At 41.6% G+C, this 25,930-nt stretch overlaps 1 protein-coding gene across 2 annotated transcripts; it reads right to left on the minus strand.

Moving 5' to 3' along the window:
• Positions 1–1,107: 1,107 nt before the first annotated feature.
• On the minus strand, positions 1,108–25,435 carry LOC309694162 (protein NLRC3-like). Of its 2 annotated transcripts, XM_082513993.1 has the most exons (12): positions 25,369–25,435; positions 15,472–15,603; positions 15,286–15,387; positions 14,079–14,157; positions 13,731–13,917; positions 9,111–10,911; positions 8,629–8,802; positions 5,752–5,925; positions 5,363–5,536; positions 4,119–4,292; positions 2,604–2,650; positions 1,108–2,442 (listed from the first exon to the last, which is right to left on the minus strand). In XM_082513993.1, exons 2-12 carry the CDS (start codon positions 15,558–15,560, stop codon positions 1,895–1,897), a joined length of 3,549 nt encoding a protein of 1,182 aa, XP_082370119.1. In that variant the 5' UTR covers positions 15,561–15,603; positions 25,369–25,435; the 3' UTR covers positions 1,108–1,894. The 2 variants fall into 2 exon arrangements, with proteins under 2 accessions (XP_082370119.1, XP_082370120.1); XM_082513994.1 differs by lacking the exon at positions 8,629–8,802.
• Between the last annotated feature and the right edge of the window lie 495 nt (positions 25,436–25,930).

Genomic DNA, 25,930 nt, shown 5'->3' on the forward strand with positions numbered 1-25,930 from the left:
AGAAAACGGAGATTGTAGTGTTTGGCAACCATATCCCTAGGGGCCTATTAACTGATACCTTTGGTTCCTTTGCCACTTCTTTCTCTGACTCGGTTAGTGACCTAGGTGTCCTGCTGGATAGCTCTTTCAAATTTAACAAACAAGTGTCTTCAGTAATCAAATCAACTGCGCCTTATTGCTAAGGCTAAGCACTATGTCCCTCATAAAGATCTTGTAAACTCATTCATGCTTTTATAACTTTTAGATTGGGTTACTGTAATTCTCTCTAATTTGGTCTTCACTCTGCTCTCCTTCACAGACTTCAGCTTGTCCAGAATGCTGCGGCTCGCCTCCTGACTGGTACTAGAAAGCATACCTCTATCACCCCTGTTCTTGCTGATTTGTATTGGTTATCCATAAAATATCATATTGAATTTAAAATATTGTTGCTCACCTTTAAAATTATAAATAATTTAGCCCCTCGTTATCTTGTCAGTCTTCTTAGTCTATATGTCCCTGGGCGAGCCCTCAGTTCTTCAGCCCAATTACTCCTGGCTCAGCCTAGATCTAGACGTAAATCTAGGGGTGACCGTGCTTTTGCCCTGGTTGCACCGAATCTGTGGAACAACCTTCCTATCACTACCTGTGCGTCAGACTCCGTTTTATCTCTTAAATCCCGTTTAAAAACGCATTTATTCAACATAGCCTTTCCATCTAGTTAGTGTCCCTATTTTATATTTGGTTCAATTTCCTAGTTATGTACTTTATCTTTCAGCTATATCTGTTCTTAGTACTTTGTTCTTATATTTCCTTCTATTGCCGTATAATTAGTGTCCTTTACCTGATGACATATGTGGTACTTTGTTAATTGTCTTTTATTTAATGTATTAATTTTCCTGTTTTTATTGTAAAGCACTTTGGTGTACCGCCGGTCTTTTAAACGTGCTATACAAATAAAGTTGTATTGTATTGTATTGTATTTGAATATATTTGTTACATTGTTATATGTGTTGCATTAGTTTAAAGGTTTTATGTTATTAATAAATTGATTAACACAAACAATAATTGATACTGAACTCAATTTGATTTACAGGCATTTTTAACATGATGAACATAACGCTAACTATGAACAATATTACATGGATATTTATTTGATAGCAATAAAATAAATAACAACAATTAAACCAGAATATTTCAAATACACAGTATGTAAAGATGAAAAAACAATATTTACCATTGTTTACACAGGATTAACCTGAGTGACCTGTTCCTGGATCATTTCTGTAACAACTGTAATAGATTACAGGAAGTCTCTGGCAGTGTTGCTGAATCTGCTGGAGCAAAATCAGAAATAGATGGGGTGCTGCAACTGAGACCTGCGGTTTGTCTTTTCTGGTCGGTGATTGTAGAATCTCACAGGGTTGTCTGCAAAGAACTTTAGCATGCTTCCTCCCACTGTCCACTGCATCGTCCATCCACAAGGTTTGCAGGGCTGGCTCACTCCATGGCTGCCACACCACTAAGATGTTTTCAGAAATATGCAAGCAGGACATGGTGGATGCTATATTACTACTAGTATAATACTTGTAACTCTGTAGCAGACAACAGTTTGATAAAGTGCTATGTACAAAAAGAAAACAAAAGATTAGATTCTATAAGTTTCAATGGCATTTAGTTTATATATTTTATATAATAAATTACATGTGTAATAATGACCGGTGTTGTGCCATAAAATGATCGTCTGCCAAAAACCAATTTCTGGTTTTTGCCCAAAACTGATTACTTGTATTTAAATTGCTAAAAATACCTTGTTGGTCTATAATACGTGAAACATATGTCAAATGTATTAATGTCATTAATGATGTCATTCGTGATGACATGTTTCTCTAACAGGAGGACACTCTTTACACTCAACTCAGCACAGACACACTGAGGAACCTGGAAACAAGAACCTAAATCCAGGATAAAGAGTTTGAGTGAATGTGGTGTTGAAGGTGTGGAGGTGGATCAGAGTGTCAGAGGAGACTCTGTAGAAGGACAGAGTGCCAGCAGGACAGTCCACATACACTGCTGCTCTGTTAGAGACAGAGGAGGAGGAGGAGGAGGAGGAGGAGGAGGAGATGGATGTTCCTGTGTTATTGTGTCTGACAAATTGAGGACCATCATCAGTGCAATATAGACTCCAGGACTGATCATTAAATCCAAACAGACAGCCATCACCTCCTCCTTTTCTTCTGATGCTTCTGTAACTCACTGATATCTCAACGTCTCCGCTCCACTCGACCTCCCAGTAACAGTGACCAGTCACATCATTTCTACACAGTAGTTGAGTCCAGTAATCAAATCTGTCTGGATGATCAGGATATGATTGAACCTCCTCCACACGTTTCACCTTCCTGTTGTTGTCAGACAGTTGGAGGTTTGTGTTCACTGTGTTTGTGTCGATTGTGAGTTGACAGGAATCTGATGGAGAGAACAAACACAATCCAGCTGCAGTTATTGATCCATCATCTGTTCATTGATTGACCCTTTGATGATGACTCCTGACATCAGAGATGTGAATGATGAAGATGGTTGAATGTGTGCTGCTTTGTTTTCATGAATCCCATTAAAAACACACTTACACTTCCTCAGACCTGGTCTCAACCATCGGACTCCAGCAGGCTCCACCCTGAAAGGAGGAGGGGGGTCAGACAAGCACAGTCTCTTTCAGCATGCACACATGTACATTACATGGCTCTCATACACATGAACATTCATAGTGTTCATCAAAGTGAAATTCTGTAGAGATGTGTTTGTCCCATTTCCTCATTCCAGACTGTTACAGGTCCCGGATGGAGGAAACACAGCACAGATGACCCTCTCTAAAGACTTTATTGTCTGGCCCCATCCTGCTTTATGACGGAGGCGAATCAGATGTGCACAGGACAGACTGCCATTTCTCTAGACAGGGTTATCTTTGTATTAGTCCTAAAAGATTAATCAACATGATGTCTTGAGTCAGTGCTGCAGCACAGTAGTTTTACAAAGACTGTGACGCTGGCACTGTTTCAGGTAATCTCCCAAGTTAGCATCCCTAAAGAGATACTGGCCATCTCGTTCATGTCTTGCACACTGAAAGAACAGTACAAATTACTTGGCATTAGATTTATTTAGACCAGCATCTACCAGCCTCAGAGTGAAAGGTTGGTGGAGCATCTCAAAAAGACTTCAAAGGTCATAATTCATAAATTAATTCACAAGAAATGCAATTGACTTTTTTGTTTGCAGTTTAGGAAGTGCACCACACCTCTGCAGGAATTTCTCCTTTTGACCTGCTGTTTGGCAGCAAATCCTGTGGGTGTTGGACCTAATTAATGAAAAGTGAAGAAGGTCCAAACCGAGTAAAAAATGAAATATTTTCTTAGAGCAAAACTACACACATAGGGCTAGTTGTGACGAGAGAATATGCTCCAGGGCAAAATCAGCAGCACTTATAAAAAAAGAGGGGCTATGCTTAAACAGTTTTCACTAGGAGACAAACACCCTTCATCTAGATTAAACTTAGTTGCCAAGATGCAAGGACCCTTGGTTACATGGTGAATAAGGGCCATTTACCCCAAGTGATCTTGTGGCTGGGTACACTGTCTTCACTATTATCTAGTGGGATGCCACAGCTGGAACATGATTTTTTTTTTTTATATAATAAATTCACAACACAACATAATTTCCCTGTGGTTGTTAGGTTGTCACACAGTCCACTTAAATACTTTACCAATAATTTGTTTTTAACATTTTGATCAATTTAGGCTTAGTCCTTGCACTGTCCCTAAACAGAAATTAATCTAATTTGAATCCAGTCAAAAGTGAGGGAGGGGATTATTCTTTAAAAAGACTATGCCATTAAACATACAGACATCTATCCAAACAGGTTAATAAATGGTGAGCAAAATCCAGTTATGAATATTGGTCCTGGATTAGTCCTTTTTGTACACCACACTGATTAGTATTTCTTTATAATCCCGTTTGATTAATATTTGTGTTTCTGAAAATATTCTGGCATGTGTCATTGTCACATTTGCATCAATCAAATAGCAAGTGATTGAACAACACAGAAGATATTTCCAGCTCTTCCTCTTCTTCAGACATTCTTTTCATACCTTAGTGTGTCCAGTTTCCAGCGGGGATCCTTTAGTCCAGCCAACAGCAGCTTCATTCCTGAGGCTCCTGGATGATTGTAGCTCAGGTCCAGCTCTCTCAAATGGGAGGGATTAGAGCTCAGAACTGAAGCCAGAGATGTACAGCCTTCCTCTGTGATCAGACAGCATGACAGACTGCAGAGATACAAAACAATCAATCTATAAATATTTATGTAGCAGTAAACCCTACAACATTACAGAGAATGCCTGAAAAAACAGACATTTTATTGGAGTTCTACTTGGGTATATTGGGCAGAAAAAACTGCCTTTTAACAGGAAGAGATGTCCAACAGAACTAGGCTCAGGGACTGTTGATTCAACTGTAACTATATGATTCAATTTAAAAAACAAAACAAAAAACGTTTGAGGTGTAATCTTAAAAGCAAAGATTGTCTCTGTCTCCTCAGTGCAAACAGGGCCCTGGTTCACTTTGGTGTTGCTTTGGCCATGCACCTCTTGATTTTTTCCAACTTTGAATTTTGCACTGCTGCTGGGTTAACAGTTTTTACTGTGATTTTAATGATATTTCAATACAGAAACTCAGAGATTCATAGATTATAGTGGGGAGGGTTCGTTGTAACATTTTAAAAAAGTTCAACTTTGCAGACTGAGAGTAATTGGCTTTGTTTAGATATGGGTACTATGATGTCTCAAACATATAATATTGCAAATGGCAAAACTGTATTTGAGAACAAGAATTTACACTTTAATTCTAGACTCAATGGGGGACATAGGAAGAGAAGCCAATTTGGAAATAACAGTTTTTAACTTTCTATTCACAGTCACTACTCGCTGGAGCATTTTAGATCAACTGAAACCTTTTTAGTCAGTATGTACATAGTTTTTTCAGCATCAGTCAGAATCAGAATGTTTTAGATTTTATTGGTGTTGATCACAACGGGGATGCCAGTATTACATTTATCTTATTGTACTGTACAATAAAAAGCGCCTTGAGGCGACTGTTTTTGTGATTTGGTGCTATATAAATAAGATTGAATTGAATTGAATCTTCCTTATACACAATAAAAGACATGAGACGATGAGAAAAGAGTCCAAAATTCCTGCTGATGATTTGGAAATATTTCAGACAATGATTCAGGGTCTACTAATCAAACCAAAGGCAAATAAAATGCACCTGACAATTTTATAAACATTTATTAGAAATTGTAAGCTTGATTATACATTATGGAGAGTTGAATCCTGACCTGAGACTTTCCAGTGTACAGTGTGGACTCTCAACTCCAGCACACAGAAGCTTCACTCCTGAATCTTCTAGGTTGTTGTCACTCAGGTCCAACTCTTTCAGACTAGAGGACTGAGAGCTCAGAACTAAGGACAAAGCTTCACAATTTCTCTCTGAAAGGTTACAGACACTCAATCTGGAAAATAAAGAACACAAAAACAGTTTGGGGACTGGCTGGAATAAATTTTGCCTTGTTTTAAACACATCAGAAATGTGGGAATTCCCCGTGATTTAGAAGAAATTAAAAAATACTGAGATACAACAAGAAACATGTTAAGTTCAAATTTATTAGCTACTTTAGATTGGTTAATCATGTCATTTAAAGAACAATATAACATTGTTGGATGGGACCTTAGTGTTTCCAGTGCACAATGTGGACTCTGCAGTGCAGCAGACAGAAGCCTCACTCCTGAATTTTGTAGGTCGTTGTTACTCAGGTCCAGCTCCCTCAGATTCGAGGTTTGGCAGGTGAGAACTGAGGACAGTGCTTCACAGCTTTTTTCTGAGAGGAAACAGCTACTCAAACTAGACATAAAGAACACAAGAATAAAATCAAACATCATGGATTCAAAATACTTTCATGGTGCAATGAGGAGGTTCTAGATTTGGCTATACACACACACACACACACACACACATCCATAGAGCGCAGTTCTAGGAACAGCTAAGAAAATGCACAGGACCCACAAGCTCCCAGACCTCTGGTAGAGGACCCGAGCTTGTCTATAAATATAGATATCTATCTATCTACATATATATATATACATACATACATGCATATACATATATACATACATATATACACATACATACATATACATATATACTAGGGGTGCAACGATACACAAAATTCATGGTTTGGTTTGATTTTTTCGATACAAAAAAATGTTCATGCCTTTTTAATTTGTCATTTATTAAAATTATAAATATATATTTTAACTCAAAAGTACAGTTTTTAAATTTAATGTTGCTGAAACAACAAAGTAATAAAAAAATAAATCTATCTGATTGAGGAATCACTCATCTTTGGAAAAGAGAGTTTATTACAGAGAAATGGCTCTTTCCAAAATAAAAGCTATACTATACGCTTCTTCTGGGCTATATTCTCAGCAGCATATTAAACATATCAGGTCCCCATAAGGAGAATCATGTGCTAACGGCTGTCTAAATGACTCGGGTAAAGTTTATAGCATGCCTGCTGGTTTTTGTCTACTTCCACTTGTCTTTGCACTAGGATGCTGTCGGAGTAAATGTGCAGTCATATTCGTTGTGTTCCCACTAGTGCTGTCAGTGTTAATCTCGTTGAAATGACCTTAAAGCCACAACACGGCAAATCTCCATTAACGAGCTACCGCGGATCACCCCGTGCATGGGGCTGGACGGCCAACACGTTAACGAGCTAACTGCGCTAACACACTAGTTCCCACCAATGTAATTGAGCATTGCGTGGCACATCCAACATACTATATATATATATATATATATATATATATATATATATGTGTGTGTGTGTGTGTGTGTGTGTGTGTGTGTGTGTACACATATATATACACACATATCCGGGCCATCAACACGTACGCCCTGCCCATGATCAGGTACCCTGCTGGGATAATAGGCTGGCCGAAGGAGGAGATAGAAGCCACTGACATAAAGACAAGAAAGCTCCTTACCATGCATGGAGGGTTTCACCCCAAGTCCAGCACCCTGAGGCTGTACGCTAAGCGGAAGGAAGGGGGCCGGGGACTGGTGAGTGTCAGCACCACAGTCCAGGATGAGACAACGAACATCCAAGAATACATTGGGAAGATGGCCCCAACTGACCGAGTGCTCAGTGAATACCTCAGGCAGCAGAAACCCAAGAAAGAGGAGGGAGACGAGGAACCATCATGGAAGGACAGGCCCCTGCACGGTATGTACCACCGGCAGATAGAGGAGGTGGCTGATATCCAGAAATCCTACCAGTGGCTGGACAAAGCTGGACTGAAAGACAGCACAGAGGCACTAATCATGGCAGCACAAGAACAAGCTCTGAGCACAAGATCCATAGAGGCTGGGGTCTATCACACCAGGCAAGACCCCAGGTGCAGGCTGTGTAAAGATGCCCCAGAGACAATCCAGCACATAACAGCAGGGTGCAAGATGCTAGCAGGCAAGGCATACATGGAACGCCATAACCAAGTGGCCGGCATAGTGTACAGGAACATCTGTGCCGAGTATAATCTGGAAGTCCCGAGGTCAAAATGGGAGATGCCCCCAAGGGTGGTGGAGAATGACCGAGCTAAGATCCTGTGGGACTTCCAGATACAGACGGACAAAATGGTGGTGGCTAACCAACCGGACATAGTGGTGGTAGACATACAGAAGAAGACGGCTGTAGTGATCGATGTAGCGGTTCCGAATGACAGCAATATCAGGAAGAAGGAACACGAGAAGCTGGAGAAATACCAAGGGCTCAGAGAAGAGCTCGAGAGGATGTGGAGGGTGAAGGTAACGGTGGTCCCCGTGGTAATCGGAGCACTAGGTGCGGTGACTCCCAAACTAGGCGAGTGGCTCCAGCAGATCCCGGGAATAACATCGGAGATCTCTGTCCAGAAGAGCGCAGTCCTGGGAACAGCTAAGATACTGCGCAGGACCCTCAAGCTCCCAGGCCTCTGGTAGAGGACCCGAGCTTGAAGGATAAACCGCCCGCAGGGGCGTGCTGGGTGTTTTTTGTATATGTATATATATATATATATGTGTGTGTGTGTGTGTGTGTGTGTGTGTGTACACATATATATACACACATATATAACAGGCTGTAATTACTGTCATTGAACTTTATGAAAATCAAATAGATATAGCAATTGACTGAGATTTGGAAATAATAAAAAATAGTGAGGCACAAGAACAAAAGGATGACGCTCAACTTTAGAGGTAAGTATTTCTCAGGTGCATTGAATATATAGAATAAACTGTAGAAAACTAAACAGCAGAAAGAAGAAGAGAAATAACAATTTTAACATAAACCAGTGGCACACTCAAGGGCCTGATCAACCCTGGCAGGGCCTCCTTGGATGAGCGTGTCTAGTGATAATGGCCGAAACGCCGATGAATCCTAGGTCCTCTACTGACGATGTGTCCCAAATTTTAATATGATAATTTAGATCAGATATTTAATCCCTAAACCTAACCAAGGAAAAATGGCAGATTAGACTGGGTAAAAAAACGAAAGTTATACATTTAGCCGACCTCAGACTTTCCAGTTTACAATGTGGACTTTGTAATGCAGCAAACAGAAGTTTCACACCGGAATCCTGAAGGTTGTTGTTACTCAGGTCAAGCTCTCTCAGCCTAGAGGACTGACACCTGAGAACTGAGGACAGAGCTTCATAACTTCTCTTTGAGAGGAAACAGCCATTAAGTCTGAAAAAAGAAAATCACCTACATTTATCACCATGTCCTAGACGTTTGGGAGAATGGAATGGATTTTTATTAGATATTTCATAGGGCCGCACAATCACAATAGATAGATTAGCAGCAGTTCAGTGTTACTGCTATGAAGCATTAAAAACATCTTGTATTTGACTGTAAATACTATCTAAAATACGTTAAAATTTCAAGGGATAGTGCTTTTAGTTTCTTCTTTTTTTTCCCTTTAAAATCCACAGGACAGTTTTTTTTAACTAGAATAGATATTTAAAAACTAAAAGTATAGTCACATGTTTACTTACAGAGCTTTTTTGGAGGCTTTGATCACTGGCAGCAGCCTCAGAAGAGCCTCCTCTGAAGCAGAGTATTTCTTCAGGTCAAATACATCCAGATCTTTTTCTGATGACAGTAAGATGAAGACCAGAGCTGACCACTGAGCAGGAGACAGTTTATCTGTAGAGAGACTTCTTGATCTCAGAGACTGTTGGATCTCCTCCACTAGAGAACAATCATTCAGTTCATTCAGACAGTGGAACAGATTGATGCTTCTCTCTGCAGACATATCCTCACTGAGCTTTTTTTTAATGTACTGGACTGTTTCCTGATTGGTCTGTGAGCTACTTCCTGTCTGTGTGAAGAAGCCTCGCAGGAGAGTCTGACTGGCCTGCAGTGAAAGACCCAGGAGGAAGCGGAGGAACAAGTCCAGGTGTCCATTTGGACTCTGTAAGGCCTTGTTCACAGCACTCCGGTGGAGAGATTGAAGTTTTGGTTTGTCAAATAATTTAGAGAATTTGAGGGTTGTTTGTTGTTCTTCCAGCAGATTGAGTCCAGAGTTGATGAAGGTCAGATGGACATGAAGAGCAGCCAGAAACTCTTGAACACTCAGATGGATGAAGCAGAACACCTTGTCCTGGTACAGTCCTCTCTCCTCTTTAAAGATCTGTGTGAACACTCCTGAGTACACTGAGGCTGCTCTGATATCGATGCCACACTCTGTCAGGTCTGATTCATAGAAGATCAGGTTTCCTTTCTGCAGCTGATCAAAAGCCAGTTTTCCTAGATACTTAATCATCTTCCTGTTCTTGGGACTCCAGTGTGGATCTGTGTTAGCTCCTCCATCATACTTGACCATCTTCATTTTGACCTGAACCACCAGGAAGTGGGTATACATCTCAGTCAGGGTCTTGGGCAGCTGTCCTCCCTCTCTGGTTTTCAGCACATCCTCCAGAACTGTAGCAGTGATCCAGCAGAAGACTGGGATGTGGCACATGATGTGGAGGCTTCCTGATGTCTTTATGTGGGAGATGATCCTGCTGGCCTGCTCCTCATCTCTGAATCTCTTCCTTAAGTACTCCTCCTTCTGTGGGTCAGTGAACCCTCTGACCTCTGTCACCATGTCAACACAGTCAGGAGGGATCTGATTGGCTGCTGCAGGTCGTGTGGTTATCCAGAGGCGAGCAGAGGGAAGCAGTTTCCCCCTGATGAGGTTTATCAGCAACTCATCCACTGAGGTGGACTTTCTAGGATCAGTTAGGATTGTTGTTTTGTGGAAGTCCAGAGGAAGACGACACTCATCCAGACCATCAAAGATGAACACAACCTGGAAGTCTTCAAAGCTGCAGATTCCTGCTTCCTTGGTTTCAGTAAAGAAGTGATGAACAAGTCCCACCAAGCTGAACTTTTCCTCTTTCAGCACATTCAGCTCTCTGAAAGTGAATGGAAATATGAACTGGATGTCCTGGTTGGCTTTGTCTTCAGCCCAGTCCAGGCTGTATTTCTGTGTTAAGACAGTTTTCCCAATGCCAGCCACTCCCTTTGTCAGCACTGTTCTGATTGGTTCATCTCTTCCAGGTGAGGCTTTAAAGATGTCTTCTTGTCTGATGGTTGTTTCTGGTCTGTCTGGTTTCCTGGATGCTGTTTCAATCTGTCTGACCTCATGTTCATCATTGACCTCTGCAGTTCCTCCCTCTGTGATGTAGAGCTCTGTGTAGATCTGATTCAGAAGGGTTGGGTTTCCTGCTTTAACGATCCCCTCAAACACACACTGGAACTTCTTCTTCAGTGCAGATTTAAGTTCATGCTGACAAACTGCAGCAAAGTGTTCTTGATGGAAAGCAATATATAGAAACTAATTATGTTTTAATAATCACAAATTACATGTTTAATTTTCTAAAGAAACCACTGTTTGAATACATTTAATCCTTTAAAACCAGTCGGAGCGGGAACGCTCCATTTTGCGTAACTATTTTTAAATGCCTGTAGAACCACATAAGCTAGCGCAATAATTTTTTCTTGCATGTGAAACCGGAGGAGTTGTACTTGCATCTTATGCCATCAGCTTGTCCTAGGTCACTGTTTCTTTCCATATATAGCTTTGCAAAACTTGCGTAAAAATCACTGGCAGCAACAAAAACACAATATTCCAGAAACACGCTTTGCCGATCCGATCATAGCACTTCCTACATTGGAATAGACATCAGTGTGAACTAAAGGGCTTTGGAGAGTGATGTAACGAAAGGGGGCGTGGCCAGGATTTTTGGTTGAGGTGCCATCTTTCTGGGCCAAACAAAGTTCAAGCAAAAGAGGAGCGAAAGCACACACATCAGCCATGGTTCGCACTTGCTGTGTGGTCGGCTGTAATGTTCGATCGCACGACCGGCAAGGGAATAAGCTTGAGAATGGTATATCTTTTTATGCTTTCCCAACCTGGAAGCAACATGAGGGAGCTCATGTATCGGATGTTACCAAGTGAAGACGTCAAGCCTGGATAGCTGCTGTGAGATGAGCTGATATCCAGTTCTCTTCCATCTCCAAATATCTGTTGGTGCTCAAGACATTTTCATTCCGGTAAGTTCTAAATATGTTCATATCACTATTTATAGCTTATTAGTTTTATTTTCGATGCACTCTGAGGTCATAGCAAATTACAACAAACATCCTACTGAGTGATTTTGCAGAATTACTCTCTATTTATAGAGTTGCTAATTATTTGGCATTATTGCAGGCAAACCAGCCTATGAAATGGATGAAACACATCGTGACTGAGTTCCAGCGCTACACAAGAGACCTGCTTCAAACATACCACCATGCCAATCAGATTACTTCTTCCATGTGAGGGTGAAGAGGTGACCCTTCTGGATAAGATGGTGAACAGTATGGTAGTAAAACCAGGGAAAAATGAAACTTGTTCCTGTTAAATATTCTTAAGTCTTGTACTGTATAAATAGCAGTAATGTTTCAGAAGTACAGTAAATTAAGTAGTGTTAGCAGTGGGTGCTATCATGTAAACGCTGTCATGATTTTATGTGAACATTTTGTCATTTGTAAACTATAAATGGCATGGATTCTACATTGTAACTGATATGATGATCTATAAAGTGGTTTTAATTTTTTTTTAAAAAGGCAAAAATTAGTTTGTTTCTTTAGTCAACTTTTGAACAGTGGTACTCAGTCAGTACATATTCAGTAAATGTAAATTATTTACATGGCAGTGCACTTCAGGCATAAGTCTAGACAGTAGATAAAACATTATGGGTCATTCCCACAACCCACAGCTTTACTGTGTTCCAGCAAAGTATTCAATAGCAGTGACAACTCCTCCACCGTAGCAGGTGGGATTTTTCTTTTTTTGAGGACGGCTCCTTTTCCCTGTCACTACAGATGGTCTGTTTATGTTTTGATCAAGAGCCTTTTTTTGGGCAGCTGAAGAGGAGAAGTCCATCTTAGGGCCAACCTCTGGCTGCATCTTGGTCATATTCCCCAGCAAAACCCAGTATGCAGGTTCATCTGTAACAGTCCTTGTGCCACAGATCAACACTGTTGGTTCTACATTAAACAGAAGAGCAGCGACAGGGGTGCAGGTCTCCGTGACTCCAGCCATACAGGTGTAGTGGGCGGCCCACTACACCTACCCAATCTTTGGTGAATTGGATGTGTCCCTCCAGAAATTTCTAATTGCGAAACTGGTTCCCCTTGTACGCGCTGACTCCACAGACAAGGTACGATAATATATCAGGCTACGTCAATAGCGGTAGGTCTTCAGGGTTTCTACTCCACGGGTCCACATTTCCAATGTAGGGAATTTTATGCAAGTACTGCCTCTTTGCATCCAGATGCAATCTGTCTCTGTACCGTCCTTTTTCTTTTAAACTGCTTTAAGAATGTTTCTAGCAATCGTCCTTCCAAGATAGTGTGTTTGTTTTGATTAGTGGCCCAGGAAGATGGCGCGGCGCTCCCACAATGCATTGTGGCGTGACGTCAACTCCAAAGCCCTATCGTATGTCTGACATTACGTGCCCGGAACCGGAAGTGACATAATTTTCGCGGAAAATGTAGCTTTTACCTTCGTGGCCTTATAAGCCTACACTTGTGTTTTTAAAAGTCATGTTTGACTTTATGCCTTGTAAATTAGAATAGACAGCTAAAGCTAGAAAACTAGAAGCAAGGGATGAACAGAATGTGGGAAAACCGCCAACTGGACAACAAGAAAAGGGAGACTGAGGACTTAAACCCACACATAGGAAAACTAGGGGATGGGAAACAGGAAGAGACTATCAAAATAAAACAGGAATTATGGAGAAAGACTTACACACCAGGCTTTCCACAGGGACTGAGAGGGGAAAAAACAGACATGAGAAGAAGACTATCTGGTAAGACAGAAAGGGAAAACCAAATGTGAAGAAAATGCTGACTAAACCCAAGAGAAGAATAGATCCCTAGGGAGGAAAATGCTAAGATAACCAAGAGCAGAACTAACTAACTAACAACTAACCATAGCAAACTTTATGCATAAGGTAAACACAACCATGAAACTAGTGGTATAGGATATTCCAATAACCCAGCAACCCAGTAAAGTCCAGAAACATAGACATAGACAAAGTACCATGACACAGAAGGTTAAATCTTTAGATAAATCCTCTTACCGCTCTGCAGACGGTCAGCTAACTCATCCTGCTTCATTCTTTTTAGAAAGTCCACTGTGATCTTCATAAATGCCTCTCTGCTGCTGCTCCTCTGACTCTCTAAGCATTCTGGGTAATCTGGACTCAGAACCTTCTGGATCTTCTTCAGCTCGTTCCTCACAAAAGTGATGATGTTGTCCTCCAGCAGCTGGAACAGAATATTTATGAATGAGCCAATCAGACTGAAATCATGGAGCCAAACATCAGATCCATGTTGGACACACTGACGATCCACTGGTCTACAAAGAGCAGCATGGAGATGACTGTGAACAGAATAGATGTAAAAGTAGTTGTTGTACTTGTACAGACCATAAATATGGAGTCCAGATGTGTTTGATGCTCCTGGGCAGACTGACCACTGGGAACCTCTGAGCTCTCCTGGTCCACTCTGTGGCATAATCAAGGAGAATTACCGAATTTCCCAGAGGAACACACCCGAGGGATTAATAAAGTTTTATCTAATCTAATCTAATTAGTTCAAGGACAGAGCACAGATGAGTAAGTTTTCTTCTCTGTGTTAGTTCTCAGAAAATGCAATCCCAATCAAGTTTGTAAAGCTTTAAATGGTATCTCAGATATATTAGGCCAGGGGTGGGGAACTCTGGTGTTCTGCAGGCTTTAGATATCACCCTGGGTCAACAGACCGGAATCAAATGATTAGTTCATTACCAGGCCTCTGGAAAATTTCAGGACATGTTGAGGAGGTAATGTAGCCATTTGAATAACCTTTGTTGGATGAAAGACACATCTAAAGCCGGGAGGACACCGGAAGTTCCCCACCCCTGTATTAGGCAATTTCATTTATTTTTCCAGATGCATTCTCGCACCTACCCAGTCACACCAATCTCATATTGCACCATTTTGAGATATGATTCCTAAACAATAGCTTAAAAATGTGAAAAAATATAAAACAGGCTTATGTTGCTGCCACTTAGTTCAGCTCACAGATCTGGTTGCTGAACTGCACTCACTTTAGGTTCAGGCTTCAGCCTCCATTATAATAGTTGCCGACAAGTGAACATTTATTTCTGCATGTGCAGTTTTCCATTTGCCTCACTCCAGTTGAGTACCCTAATATTTGTCATAGTGTTTTCTTACTAAAGATCATCAAAGGCATCTCAGATATCTTCTAAGTTGTATTTTTGTTATACAGAATTCCTCTTTTGAGGGGACCAAATGAGACATTTTCAGTGTACTACGCACTGCATTAGTTCACATTAGAATAAAATACTTCAATGCAGAGTGTGTTTTTGATGTCTTTATTTTGTGCATTAAACATGGGGATGTTTTCTGTTGTTGGCAGGTGGTGGGACAGCCCTATTCTGAAAATTTTGTCACTTGTTGTCACTGATCACTTCCTGTTTGCTGAAGTGGATTCTAGTCATTTAGAAACCTAAGCCTTGTTATTAAGAGACAATTTAAATGTGATTGAGGTAATGACATGTTTGCATTGCAGCAACAACAACACCAAGCAGTTAAATCAACTCTCAAAGAGTTCATGTTCCTAACAACTCACCTCTCCACAGCAGACGCCTGATGAACTTTAAAATCAATGGGCCGGTCTTCAGACCAGTCACTCTGTAAGGACACAGAGCTGGGTGGAGGTGCAGGTTGGTTCCTGTGAATAATGATGGAGCAGTGATGGGAGTGCTGAGCTGTGACATGGAGAAGAGTCATGGACAGTTAGAAATGGTCATCTCACCTCTGAGCTTTGGTCTGGCTCTCATGTTCCCCACACAGAGTGGTTTTAGAGCGAGGGACTCCCTCCTCTCTTTCCTTACACTGATCCATGCTGCTGAATTCACATCAGCTCACACACACTTTCTACCTTCACCTGCAGAGGAAACACAAATCATTCATGTGCACATTGTTAATCTATTGAACCTGCATCCCAATATTGTTGTTGTCCCAATGTCTCCCCGTCTTGTCTCCTGTTCGCTGCTCTATTGTTGTCTCTTTCTCTCTTGACCCTCATCTGCCGTGGCAGAATTCTTTGCGGGTTCCCGCCTCTGGCCAACACAACTGCAATCAATCTGTTGTGCATCATCCTGACTCACCAGTGACTATTTAAGATGGCTGTTCAGTGTTTCTCATCGCTGGATCATTGTACGACACTCGTCTTTGCAATGCCAGCTCTCTCTAGTTAATTCCTTGTCTCTTGTGATTTTCCTGGCTACTAACCATGTTCTCCATGTCAATAGAACCTGCCTTTTCCCCTGGAGTGTGTTCGTGAGTGTTTTCTCGAGTGGCGAGAGGACGTTTTCTGTGTGTGACCAAACAAGAGTGTGGTTTTCCCTTCCTGCCCCAGGTTTCCTTATAGCTGTTGTCTTCCCTTGCACATTTTTATATAGCACTTGGTTTTTTGGTAAATAAACTGTTCAATCTCTTTTTAAATGGAGTCCTGCTCTTGAGTCCGCTCAGTGACTGTGACAAATACAGGAAGTCTAAATTAGCTTTGTGTTTAAAAAGTCCAGTATCTAATCCTCTGAGTGTAGGTGTTTTAGAGCTCGGATGGAGCTGATGAATGAGAGAATATCCCAGTTCTAACTGCCTCTACGCTCTCTGGATGTCCACGCTGCCTACTCTGTTAAAATCTGGCCTTGCAGGCCTGGTACTTGCCTACCACGTTTGTTGCATCAGCTCCCCTCTAGATCAGTCCTGTTGGAATATAGCAGTTTAGCAGTGTGAAGAACAGGCCCCAGGAGTTCCTTTTCAAGCCTACAGTAAGTTGTAATAGCTTTTGATACTGCTGTAGATTAATTCTCAGTTGCTCACTTTCACTGTTTCACAAAGTAAGAAGGTAATGTTTACAGTTTAGTCTTTTTTAAAGATGTAGATGTATGACTGACTGGACCATACACTCTTCCTGAATTTGTAGGGGTTTTTTTTTTTACACTTTTAACACATTTCTAAAATTGGAAGAGAAAACACAACAACAAAAGAACAATTTAAAAATCAATTTTGTATCTGAGCGAGAGAGTATATCCATGTATGTGTTTATTCTTCTCCCGTTTTCTTTTGCCTTGTCCGCTCAGGGTATGGAGCTTTGAGAAACTACCTTGTTGTGACTGTAATCACTACACAAACTCACAGCAAGAAAGTCCCGTATTCAATTCCACCAGCAGGCCTCGGTCATTCAGTTTGGAGTTTGGAGATAAAAGACTTTTGCACCGGGTTGGACACATCCAAACTCTTGGTTATCTCTTCTCCAAGGTTATCTTTTCTCCAACCTTCCTTTGCCAATAGAGGAACCAGTTAGTGCCATACTGTCCTTCCAGGGCCAAATACTGTCCTCCATCACTCCTTTTAAAACTTCTGAACTCCGCTGTGCACATAATTTCTCCCTCACTTTCGCCAACATCACTAAACCTTCTCTCCTTGACACAGTCATTCGAGACAGGGCTCCAACAAGATGACTACTGCCTATAAGGCATTGTCATCTCCTATGAGGTTATTTGTCCCGACTGCAGTACTCTACTGGGCTCTGCCAGTTTTGGGGGGTTACCATCATTGAGGACAGGTCTCCTCTAATCAGTCTTTCAAGTCAAGCAACCCTTCCAAAACTGCTCAGCGTTGCCTCTCTTCATTTCAGAAATCTGCACAGTAGTTATTGCTACCCTACCCAAAGTAAATTAACCAGGCAGGCACCCCTTCTCAATCGTCTACTCTAAGATAAGCACACGTAAGCATTTACGAGCCATTAACTCGAGTCTCAAAATCCCGGCAGGCGTCACTGTCAGTACTTCAGTTCAGAGTCAAGCCTCGTCGCTACCTGACCGAGGGTTCCCCTCATTCATCAATCAAGGTCTTTCAATGTCCAAAAAGGAACACGCCCCCTCCGGGTCTTATTTATATAAACATATTTCATTTTAAACATATTTCTAGTTAAACCTCTGGGCTCGACGGACGCGACGGCACGTCGAAATCACACGACCAAATCAAGACAACACAGCTACAAGATGCAGCGACTCAGAGTCTCCATTTCAAATTGGGTCGAAAGTGTGGACTTCAAACTATATACCACTCTTCACTTGCAAGTGAAAAAAGAAAAAACACCCCTTCCTTATTGGCGTTAAAGTGTACCATGTCAGCCAATCAAAAAAAAAAAAGATATGGCAACAGTGACACCCGCGACGCAAAGCGGGCGAGCGAAGGAAAGAGAGAGAGAGAGAATTTTCAGATGTGAGACATTAGGGACGTTTAGTGTGTTTGGAGGCTACAGTTAGTGTGTTGTGTAGTTATTGTTTTGTATTGTGTGTCAGTTATACTGCTGAATGTCACATTGGCTCCAAAAAAGCCACCAAAACCAAATTCCAGTGTAAACGCTGTCTCCACATGGAAAACAGGACTCATACACCTCCTGCTGTCAGACCTGCAGGGTTTAGACCTGTGGTGTTCTCCTCTGTCTTATACTAAATACAAACTATTTTTTTGGACTGGCACAAATAATTTGTGTGCCTTCTTATTTGATGCAGAACACCTAATTGTTCTGTAAATAGTATTAAATGGTTATATAAAAAACGCCTGAGGCCTTGGCTGCATGTTTTAGGTAAATAGTACCATATAATTTTGTTGTTTGCAAAACTTGTGCATATTTGTTTTTAGAAATGTACAATTTCTATTTGCATTTCAAGTTATGAAAATGATTTGTTAAACATGTTTGTGGGTTTTACAGTAACAAATATATCTTTTTTCTACTCTGATTTTGAATTTGTTCTCTGAATTTAGATCAATTGTGCTAATATAGTATGTCAAAATGAAAAAATACCTCAAATTTCAGATATTTCAGGTTGTGCTGAAAATAATGATACCAAACAAGGCAAGATAAACAGTTTTTAGGTTTATCTTTTTAGAGGTAAAATCAAAAGTAGTCAAAAACGGCCAATTATATCCAGGACCCCAGAGGGTTAAAGAAATTTTAGAAGGATGTCCCTCAACAGTGTAAATGCAAAAAAGTTGCATAACATAACTTCCAACCATGTGAAATTTATTTTGAGTGTCTTCATAGTTTTATTTTTGAGATACACCAATTTTTATGTACTGCAGGAAAAACGAAAATAAATATTAAAATGCAAATTTGAAAAAAACAAAAAAACCTCAAAACAAACTATTTCCAAGAGTGTAGTTTGAGTTCTAAGGATCCCAGAAACTATACAGATAGACATGAAGTCAAAAATTAAAAAAAAACCCAAAAAGCAAAAAACACCAGGATATCTGTAAATCTGTAAACGCGCTATAGGAAAAAAAGCTACAATTTCCACGAAATGATGTCACTTCCGGTTCTGGGCAAGTAATGGCGGACACGCTGACGTATGTTGCAACGTGGGAAGTGTTATGAACGGCTAATCGTATCAGCAAAGCGTGGCCTGTCACTACCTGATCCGTACCGGAAACCTGATCAGTACCACGCATGTGCGAAAGGTGTCTACTTCCAGTCGAAGCATTTTAAGAAAGTTATGGGTCAGAGTATCTAAGATGTTAAGAATAATAAGTATCTCTTAAAATTTTTGCAATAATGAAACATTTCAATATAATGTAGACAAAAAAATGAAAAATAAAAAGATTGTTATGGATCAGGACTCTCCAATCCGTACCGCGCATGTGCAGATATTCTCTTCTTCTTCTGTTTCGTTTAATGGCAGTTTACTCCCCAGTGTACGAGGATACCGCCACCTGCTGACCTAGCGAATGAACCCTATTGTAAACTGAACTAGCGTCATTGCAAATGTGTGTTAAATTTGATTTAAATGGTAAATGGACTGGTTCTAATATAGCGCTTTTCTACTCTCTCTGAGCACTCAAAGCGCTTTATACAACTAATTCATTCACCCAATCACACAAGCACTCCTAAGCATCTAACATTCATATACATCCACACTCCGATGAGTGCATCGGAGAGCAACATGGGGTTAGTATCTTGCCCAAGGATATTTGGCATGCAGCCTGGGATCGAACCACCGACCTTCTGGTTAGTGGCTGATCTGCTCTGCCACCTGAGCTACAGCCACCCCACACTCGCATAAACGAGTGATACTCGAGTGTGTTTATGCTTGTCTGTGTGGAGAGGATTGTTGGAATAGTGATGATGATGTCTGCTATCAATGTCAATTGTCAGTAAACTGTCATGGTCCGAGGAGCTGATGGGATGCCCACGCCCACGGGTGTGGCTGTCAACTCCACACCTGCATCCCATCCCAGGCGATCTTCAAATGGACTATTTAATCCAGCTCAACCAGCTGCTCCACACCAGTCCATTAGTCGCCTCTCAGCGGTAACATGCACCCACGTGAAGGTGGTTGCGAAATTGCTTCCTTGTGCGCTTAGGTAACAGCTCGGCGTGTTTTAAGCCCTCTCCTGCCTGTCTTCCTGCCCGCCTGGAGTTTTGGATCACTACCGGTACTCGTCTCCTCTATTCACCTGGAGTTCCCCTGCGGACCCTCACCCCCCTCCAGTTCCCACGGCCCCACCTAGACCATAAGATTAATTCTCTATCCACGTATGCTGTTATTTCTCCATTCCCCAGTAACCCTCTTCCTCTTTCTGTTGCAGCCTCCCACGGTCCCGATTACGGCATTCCTGAGTTATTTCCCGGTCCCTTGGTTTTCTAGTTACCTGGCGTGTTTTCCTTTGACCCTTCCGGGACACCCTTAGTTAATATAAAGTTTATTTTGTGTGCACCTTGGCGTGTTGTCTCTGCTTCTGGGTCCAGCTTGTGTGCTGAACTACGGTTCATGACATAAACACTTAATCTGGCTGATGAATCTTCACGTGACATATTACTAAGTCAGTATTATTAAGTCTGTAATTAGGCGCCATTCTTCTTATTTTACGGCGCTGTTGTTCAATCGGGGGACGTTCTCTGTTGAGGAGAAAACCCTGATTTTTTTTGTATACAGATTATCTATTGTTTAGGACCAGGACCAGACGAGGCGGGACCAGACAAGGCGGAAGCAGATGAGGCGGAAACTGACGAGGCAGGACCAGACGAGGCAGGGCCAGACGGCGCTGAAGCGGATGCGGAGGCTGGACCAGGCAACACTGAAGCGGATGTGGAGGCTGGACCAGGCAACACTGAAGCGGATGCGGAGGCTGGACTGGGCGGCGGCGAAGCTGAAGCTGGACCAGGCGACGGCGTGGGCGAAGACACAGAGGCTGGACCAAGCGGCGGCGTGGGCGCAGACCCAGAGGCTGGACCAGGCGTGGATGAAGACACAGCTGCGGAACCTGATGGCAGTGGGACGGCTGCGGAACCCGACAGTGGTGATGCTGCAGGCGGTGATGCAGCTGGAGGTGATGCTGCAGGCGGAGATGCTGCAGGAGGAGATGCTGCAGGCGGAGATGTGGATGCTGCAGGCAGAGATGTGGATGCTGCAGGTGACGGAGTAGAAGTTGCAGGGGATGATTCAGCGGGTGACGGCTGAACAGACTTCCCCGGACTGTCACAAGACATGAGAATGTGCTGGTATGGTCCCCTCAGCTGATGAGGCGTGGTGCTGTGTGGGCTCCTCGGACCCACCAGCTGACGAGGCATGAGGCTGGATGGGCGATTCAGGCCCTCCAGTTGACGACACTTGAGGCTGGATGGGCGACTCCGGTCCTCCAGCTGTCAACACTTGAGGCTGGACGGGCGATTCAGGCCCTCCAGCTGATGACCCTTGAGGCTGGACGGGCGACTCGGGCCCTCCAGCTGACGACACTTGAGGCTGGACGGGCGATTCAGGCCCTCCAGCTGTCAACACTTGAGGCTGGATGGGCGACTCGGGCCCTCAACATTATGCTGGTTTTGGATCTACTTGATTACTCTGATTTGGTATGTGACAATAGCTTCATTCTCTTCCTGGATTTTTATAAGGCTTTTGATACAATTGAACATCAATTTATTTTCCACTCTGTGGAAAATAAATTGAAAAATTTGGCTTTGGAAAGTTTTTCTGTGAAGCTGTCAAAACCTTATACACAAATGACAATAGTTCTATTAAAATGATTAACGGCTCCGCCCCGAGATTTGATCTGAAACGTGGTATTCGCCAAGGATGTCCTATTTCACTATATTTATTTTTACTTTGGTGGTTACAATTCTACCGGTGTTCCAGATTAACTGGCGTCGCAGTTCAACTGGTGTTGGTCATGCAGATGTGTGGCAGACTTGCTTTAGAGGAGCCGCTACCGACAAAACAGCAAATAAACACCAAATATTTTATCTGTGACATTTGTGAGGTTACCTCAAGCACGAAACAAATTCAAAATAGGTGATAGAGCCAGCTGCAGATGTGTGTCACAAGTTAATCTGGCTGTATAATAAACAGAAACAAATGATCCCTGTTGTCTTTGCTTATTGACTGGCTTTACTCACGACAATCCACATTGCTGGCATTGCTTTTTTCAGTATGTTTGGGGGTTAATTTGAATGCACCAGTGTAAGAGCAGCCACTCAGCCTCTACTGCAGATGTGTGTCACAAGTTAACCTAGTAGTAGGCTATGGCACTTGGCCACAGGTGGCAGTAGTGGACTGACCTCCATGTGAGACTGCTCCAGCTGCTATGTGATAGTCAGTAGATCTGCTACCAATTTCTGATCATAAGCAAGTTTTGGAAATAAATCATGAATATTCCTAGCTTAGCTTTAAAACCAAGAAATTCTAACTCTCCCCCACACTCACAAACAGATGACAAATCAACTGACACACCTGACTAACTCACTTTCTTAAATCCACTCACTCTCACTGGCTCTGTTTATTACTAATCACTGTGTAACTGCTGTAAATTCACAGTATCTGCCATCTCCTTACAAATGTTTATTATATTAACCACACTTATACAGACTGTATATAAAAACCAACTCTCCAGCCATGTTGATGAATTATCTATATTCGCTGGAAATGTTAATTTCCGCAGAAAAGACACAGACAGACTATGCTTACAGGATGTGATGATACAACACTAATTAAATATGGATGTGTCATATATTTGCTCAGACATATGTCTTTGTTATGGGACGAAATATTGAAATCATCAGGAACAACAGGAATGGTGATTTCTATAACTTTGTGTATATAATTTGGCATTTCTTACTGATTTAGGCAAAAAATAAATACATAATACCATTTCATTTATTTTAATGTTTTATTTGCAAGACGCAAAAGCAGACAAAATAGAAAGTTCCAAATGTATTGTGCATGAAACGAATTCAAACATAGCGATTGAGCCAGGTGCAGATGTGTGTCACAAGTTAATTTGGCTGTAGACTATGGCAGTTGGACACAGGTGGCGGTAATTGACTCCACTCTATTCGAGTGCACACAAACCAAAAGAATGACAATGACAACAAGATTTTCCCGATTGTTTACTCTTGCTGTCTTGTGAACAGCATCGGTGTGGTGACGTTTATTTGTTTGCTGTTTTCACCTTCTTCTCATACATGAGGATATCACCAGGTAAACTCGCGACATTTTTTTACATTTTGTTGTTGAACAGCAATAAGACTGACTTAGTGTGTTTGAGGTAACCTCACAAATGTCACAGATGAAATATTTGGTGTTTATTTGCTGTTTTGTCAGTAGAGGCTCCTGAAAAGCAAATTTAACACACATCTGTTCGACCAACACATGTTGATCTGCGACGCCAGTTAATCTGGAACACCGGGGTTTAAAAGTAGTTACGCAAAACAAAGCGTTTTCGCTCCGACCAGTCATTAAGGGTTTAGCCATTCGCCTTTATCTACTGAAAACGCTGCCAAACCTAAAATTCAATCACATGAATGAACTTTTCCTTTATCAAAATGCAGCTGTGCGTGTGTGTGCGTGTGTGTGTGTGTGTGTGTGTGTGTGTGTGTGTGTGTGTGTGTGTGTGTGTGTGTATGTAGGCTACACCTTCAGATTTTCACTCCAAAAGTACTGTGTTTGACCGAACTGTCAGAGTAAAGTTGACTGACGTGTGAGGACATGAAACCTTGTTGTAGCGTCAGTGTAAAACACTTATTGCTGTGACAGAGCTGACGTATTTACATAATCCTCTTCTTAGAAGTCCTGAGTGAACTCACACATAACAGCAAACATCCAAGTCCAAACTTGCTGTACTTGATATTTAGAAAAAAGACAGCCGTTACCTTGAATGAGTCAGGGCTCCACCTCTTATAGAACAAAGACAGTAGAAAGATTTCCCAACGAGAGACAAGCTCCAGGAGGTCTTTGATTTATTGACCCACAGAAAGATGAGATGCACTGATGCTACCTCACTCAAGGCCCAGTCTAACAGTATTTTGTAAAACCGTCACATAAATGGAATCTATGTTTTGTGCTCATGGTCCATTTTTATGCCGGTGAGCCTGGATTTTTAAGAAATTACTTTTGACAGGAGGGTGTTGACAAAACAGAGCTTGCCTACTGTAACCATGAAAACACAGGTTAACCACTGTATTTTAGTCCAAACCATGATTGTCTTTCTAAACCTAACCCAGTAGCTTCTTTGAAACTTAACCCCTCAACATGTTTTAATTAGAGATAATTTAACTGAGTTAAGGACAATATGGGACACCTCGTATGCTACCTGTCCTTTATATGCCTTTCTCATTTTTGTTGTCATTCTCATGCAGTCTCAGCCCACGATCTATTCTTATTCAATCTGCAGTAAATATTCTCTAATCTAATTGAGGATGAGGTCCCTATGATTGAAATTAACACTGGGACTCAAATTGGTGGCAAGAAATATGAATAGATTAAAGATTGCAAGCAATTCATGGGTTATCTGGGAGTCGCTCTATCTGCAGCACCCGTGTAGTAAATTGGTTAATGGTACAAACTCCAGCTACAGATTTTTTCACTGTATTTATTTCAGCACCAAATTCAAACTGCAGTAAAGTCAACTTCAATAAATAAACAAATAAAATCATTGATTTATTAAAATTATTAATGACCGCTACAACCGTTTTCTATTACTACAGACAAACTATAGAATAAGGATTTGCGTGCCACAGCTTCAGAAGGCTAATACTGCCCTGAAGATAATGGCAGCGTGTACATGAGTGTAAGGAAACACACCCATTTTAATTAGTAAAATTTATATGATAGCCTCAGAGAGTCGATGGTTTCAATGAACTGTGTGGCAGCGGCCAGCTGCCTAAACTGATTAAAGATTAGATTTGCCTTTGTGTCACTGTGAGCATTCTGCAAGTTCTTTAAACACTCAGTCATGTGATATAATCGCAGAAAATAAATAAAATGCGAACCCAACATCTGGAACATTCAGACTGGAATATGAAAACAAATCTAAACCAGTTAACATAAAAAAAACAGTCAACCTAGAACTGTATTCCTGGACTGTGCTCATCTACAAACATATACAGTATCTATTTCCCAGTTTCAGCTGTGAGTCCGTTACCGTGAACTACGGAGCGGCAGATTTGTGTTGCTTGTGCTGGAACTAAGCTGTACACAAGGTGATGTTAGCCAGGGAAACATTACACACTGACTTTAATGGAGAGACCGGAAATAAAAACACACACAGTTTGTTCTGTGAAGACATCAAACATGAGCTGAACAAACAGTAAAACAGTAAAGTTCCTAAAGACAAACTGTTAAAGGAGGAAACAAAGCAAACTTACAGTTTCTTCAAACACACACCAACAACAAGCTCCACTCCACACCTGGACACTAAACACAGACACGCAGGTGAGCTGCTTCCTGGAAGGAGGCGGGACCCCACTTGTCGTACATCAGGACAGGTGTGGGAGGGAGAGAAGGAAGATTTTCACAAAAGCAGCATGTTGTTTTTGAATGAGTATAGAATGAAAGCTCTGATTTGGACACACACACTCCAACTAACAAGGAAACAAGAAGCAGGCAGGAATGGTGCTTCACCTCACTATTGTGCTACAGAATAAAAGCTGATTATGGGTCAGCTTTATAAACACACTTTGAAATATGTCACGGGCAGAATAATCTGTTCCAAAGTGACTGCTGTAAGCCAGAAACCAAACTACTTGCGCTGATGATACAAAACCTAAGAGAAATAATGAAAAGCTTATTTAACTCTGTTTTAACACATGAAAAATGCAGAAATGATAAATCATCGTCATAAGGGTCTTCTGAATCGCTCTTTATCTGGTCCCTCACCCAGGACCAATTTGCCATGGGAGACCCTACCAGGGGGCAAGGGCCCCCGGA

The sequence above is a fragment of the Aulonocara stuartgranti genome (genome assembly GCF_965226115.1).
Source record: "Aulonocara stuartgranti genome assembly, chromosome: 18".
Lineage (NCBI taxonomy): Eukaryota > Metazoa > Chordata > Actinopteri > Cichliformes > Cichlidae > Aulonocara > Aulonocara stuartgranti.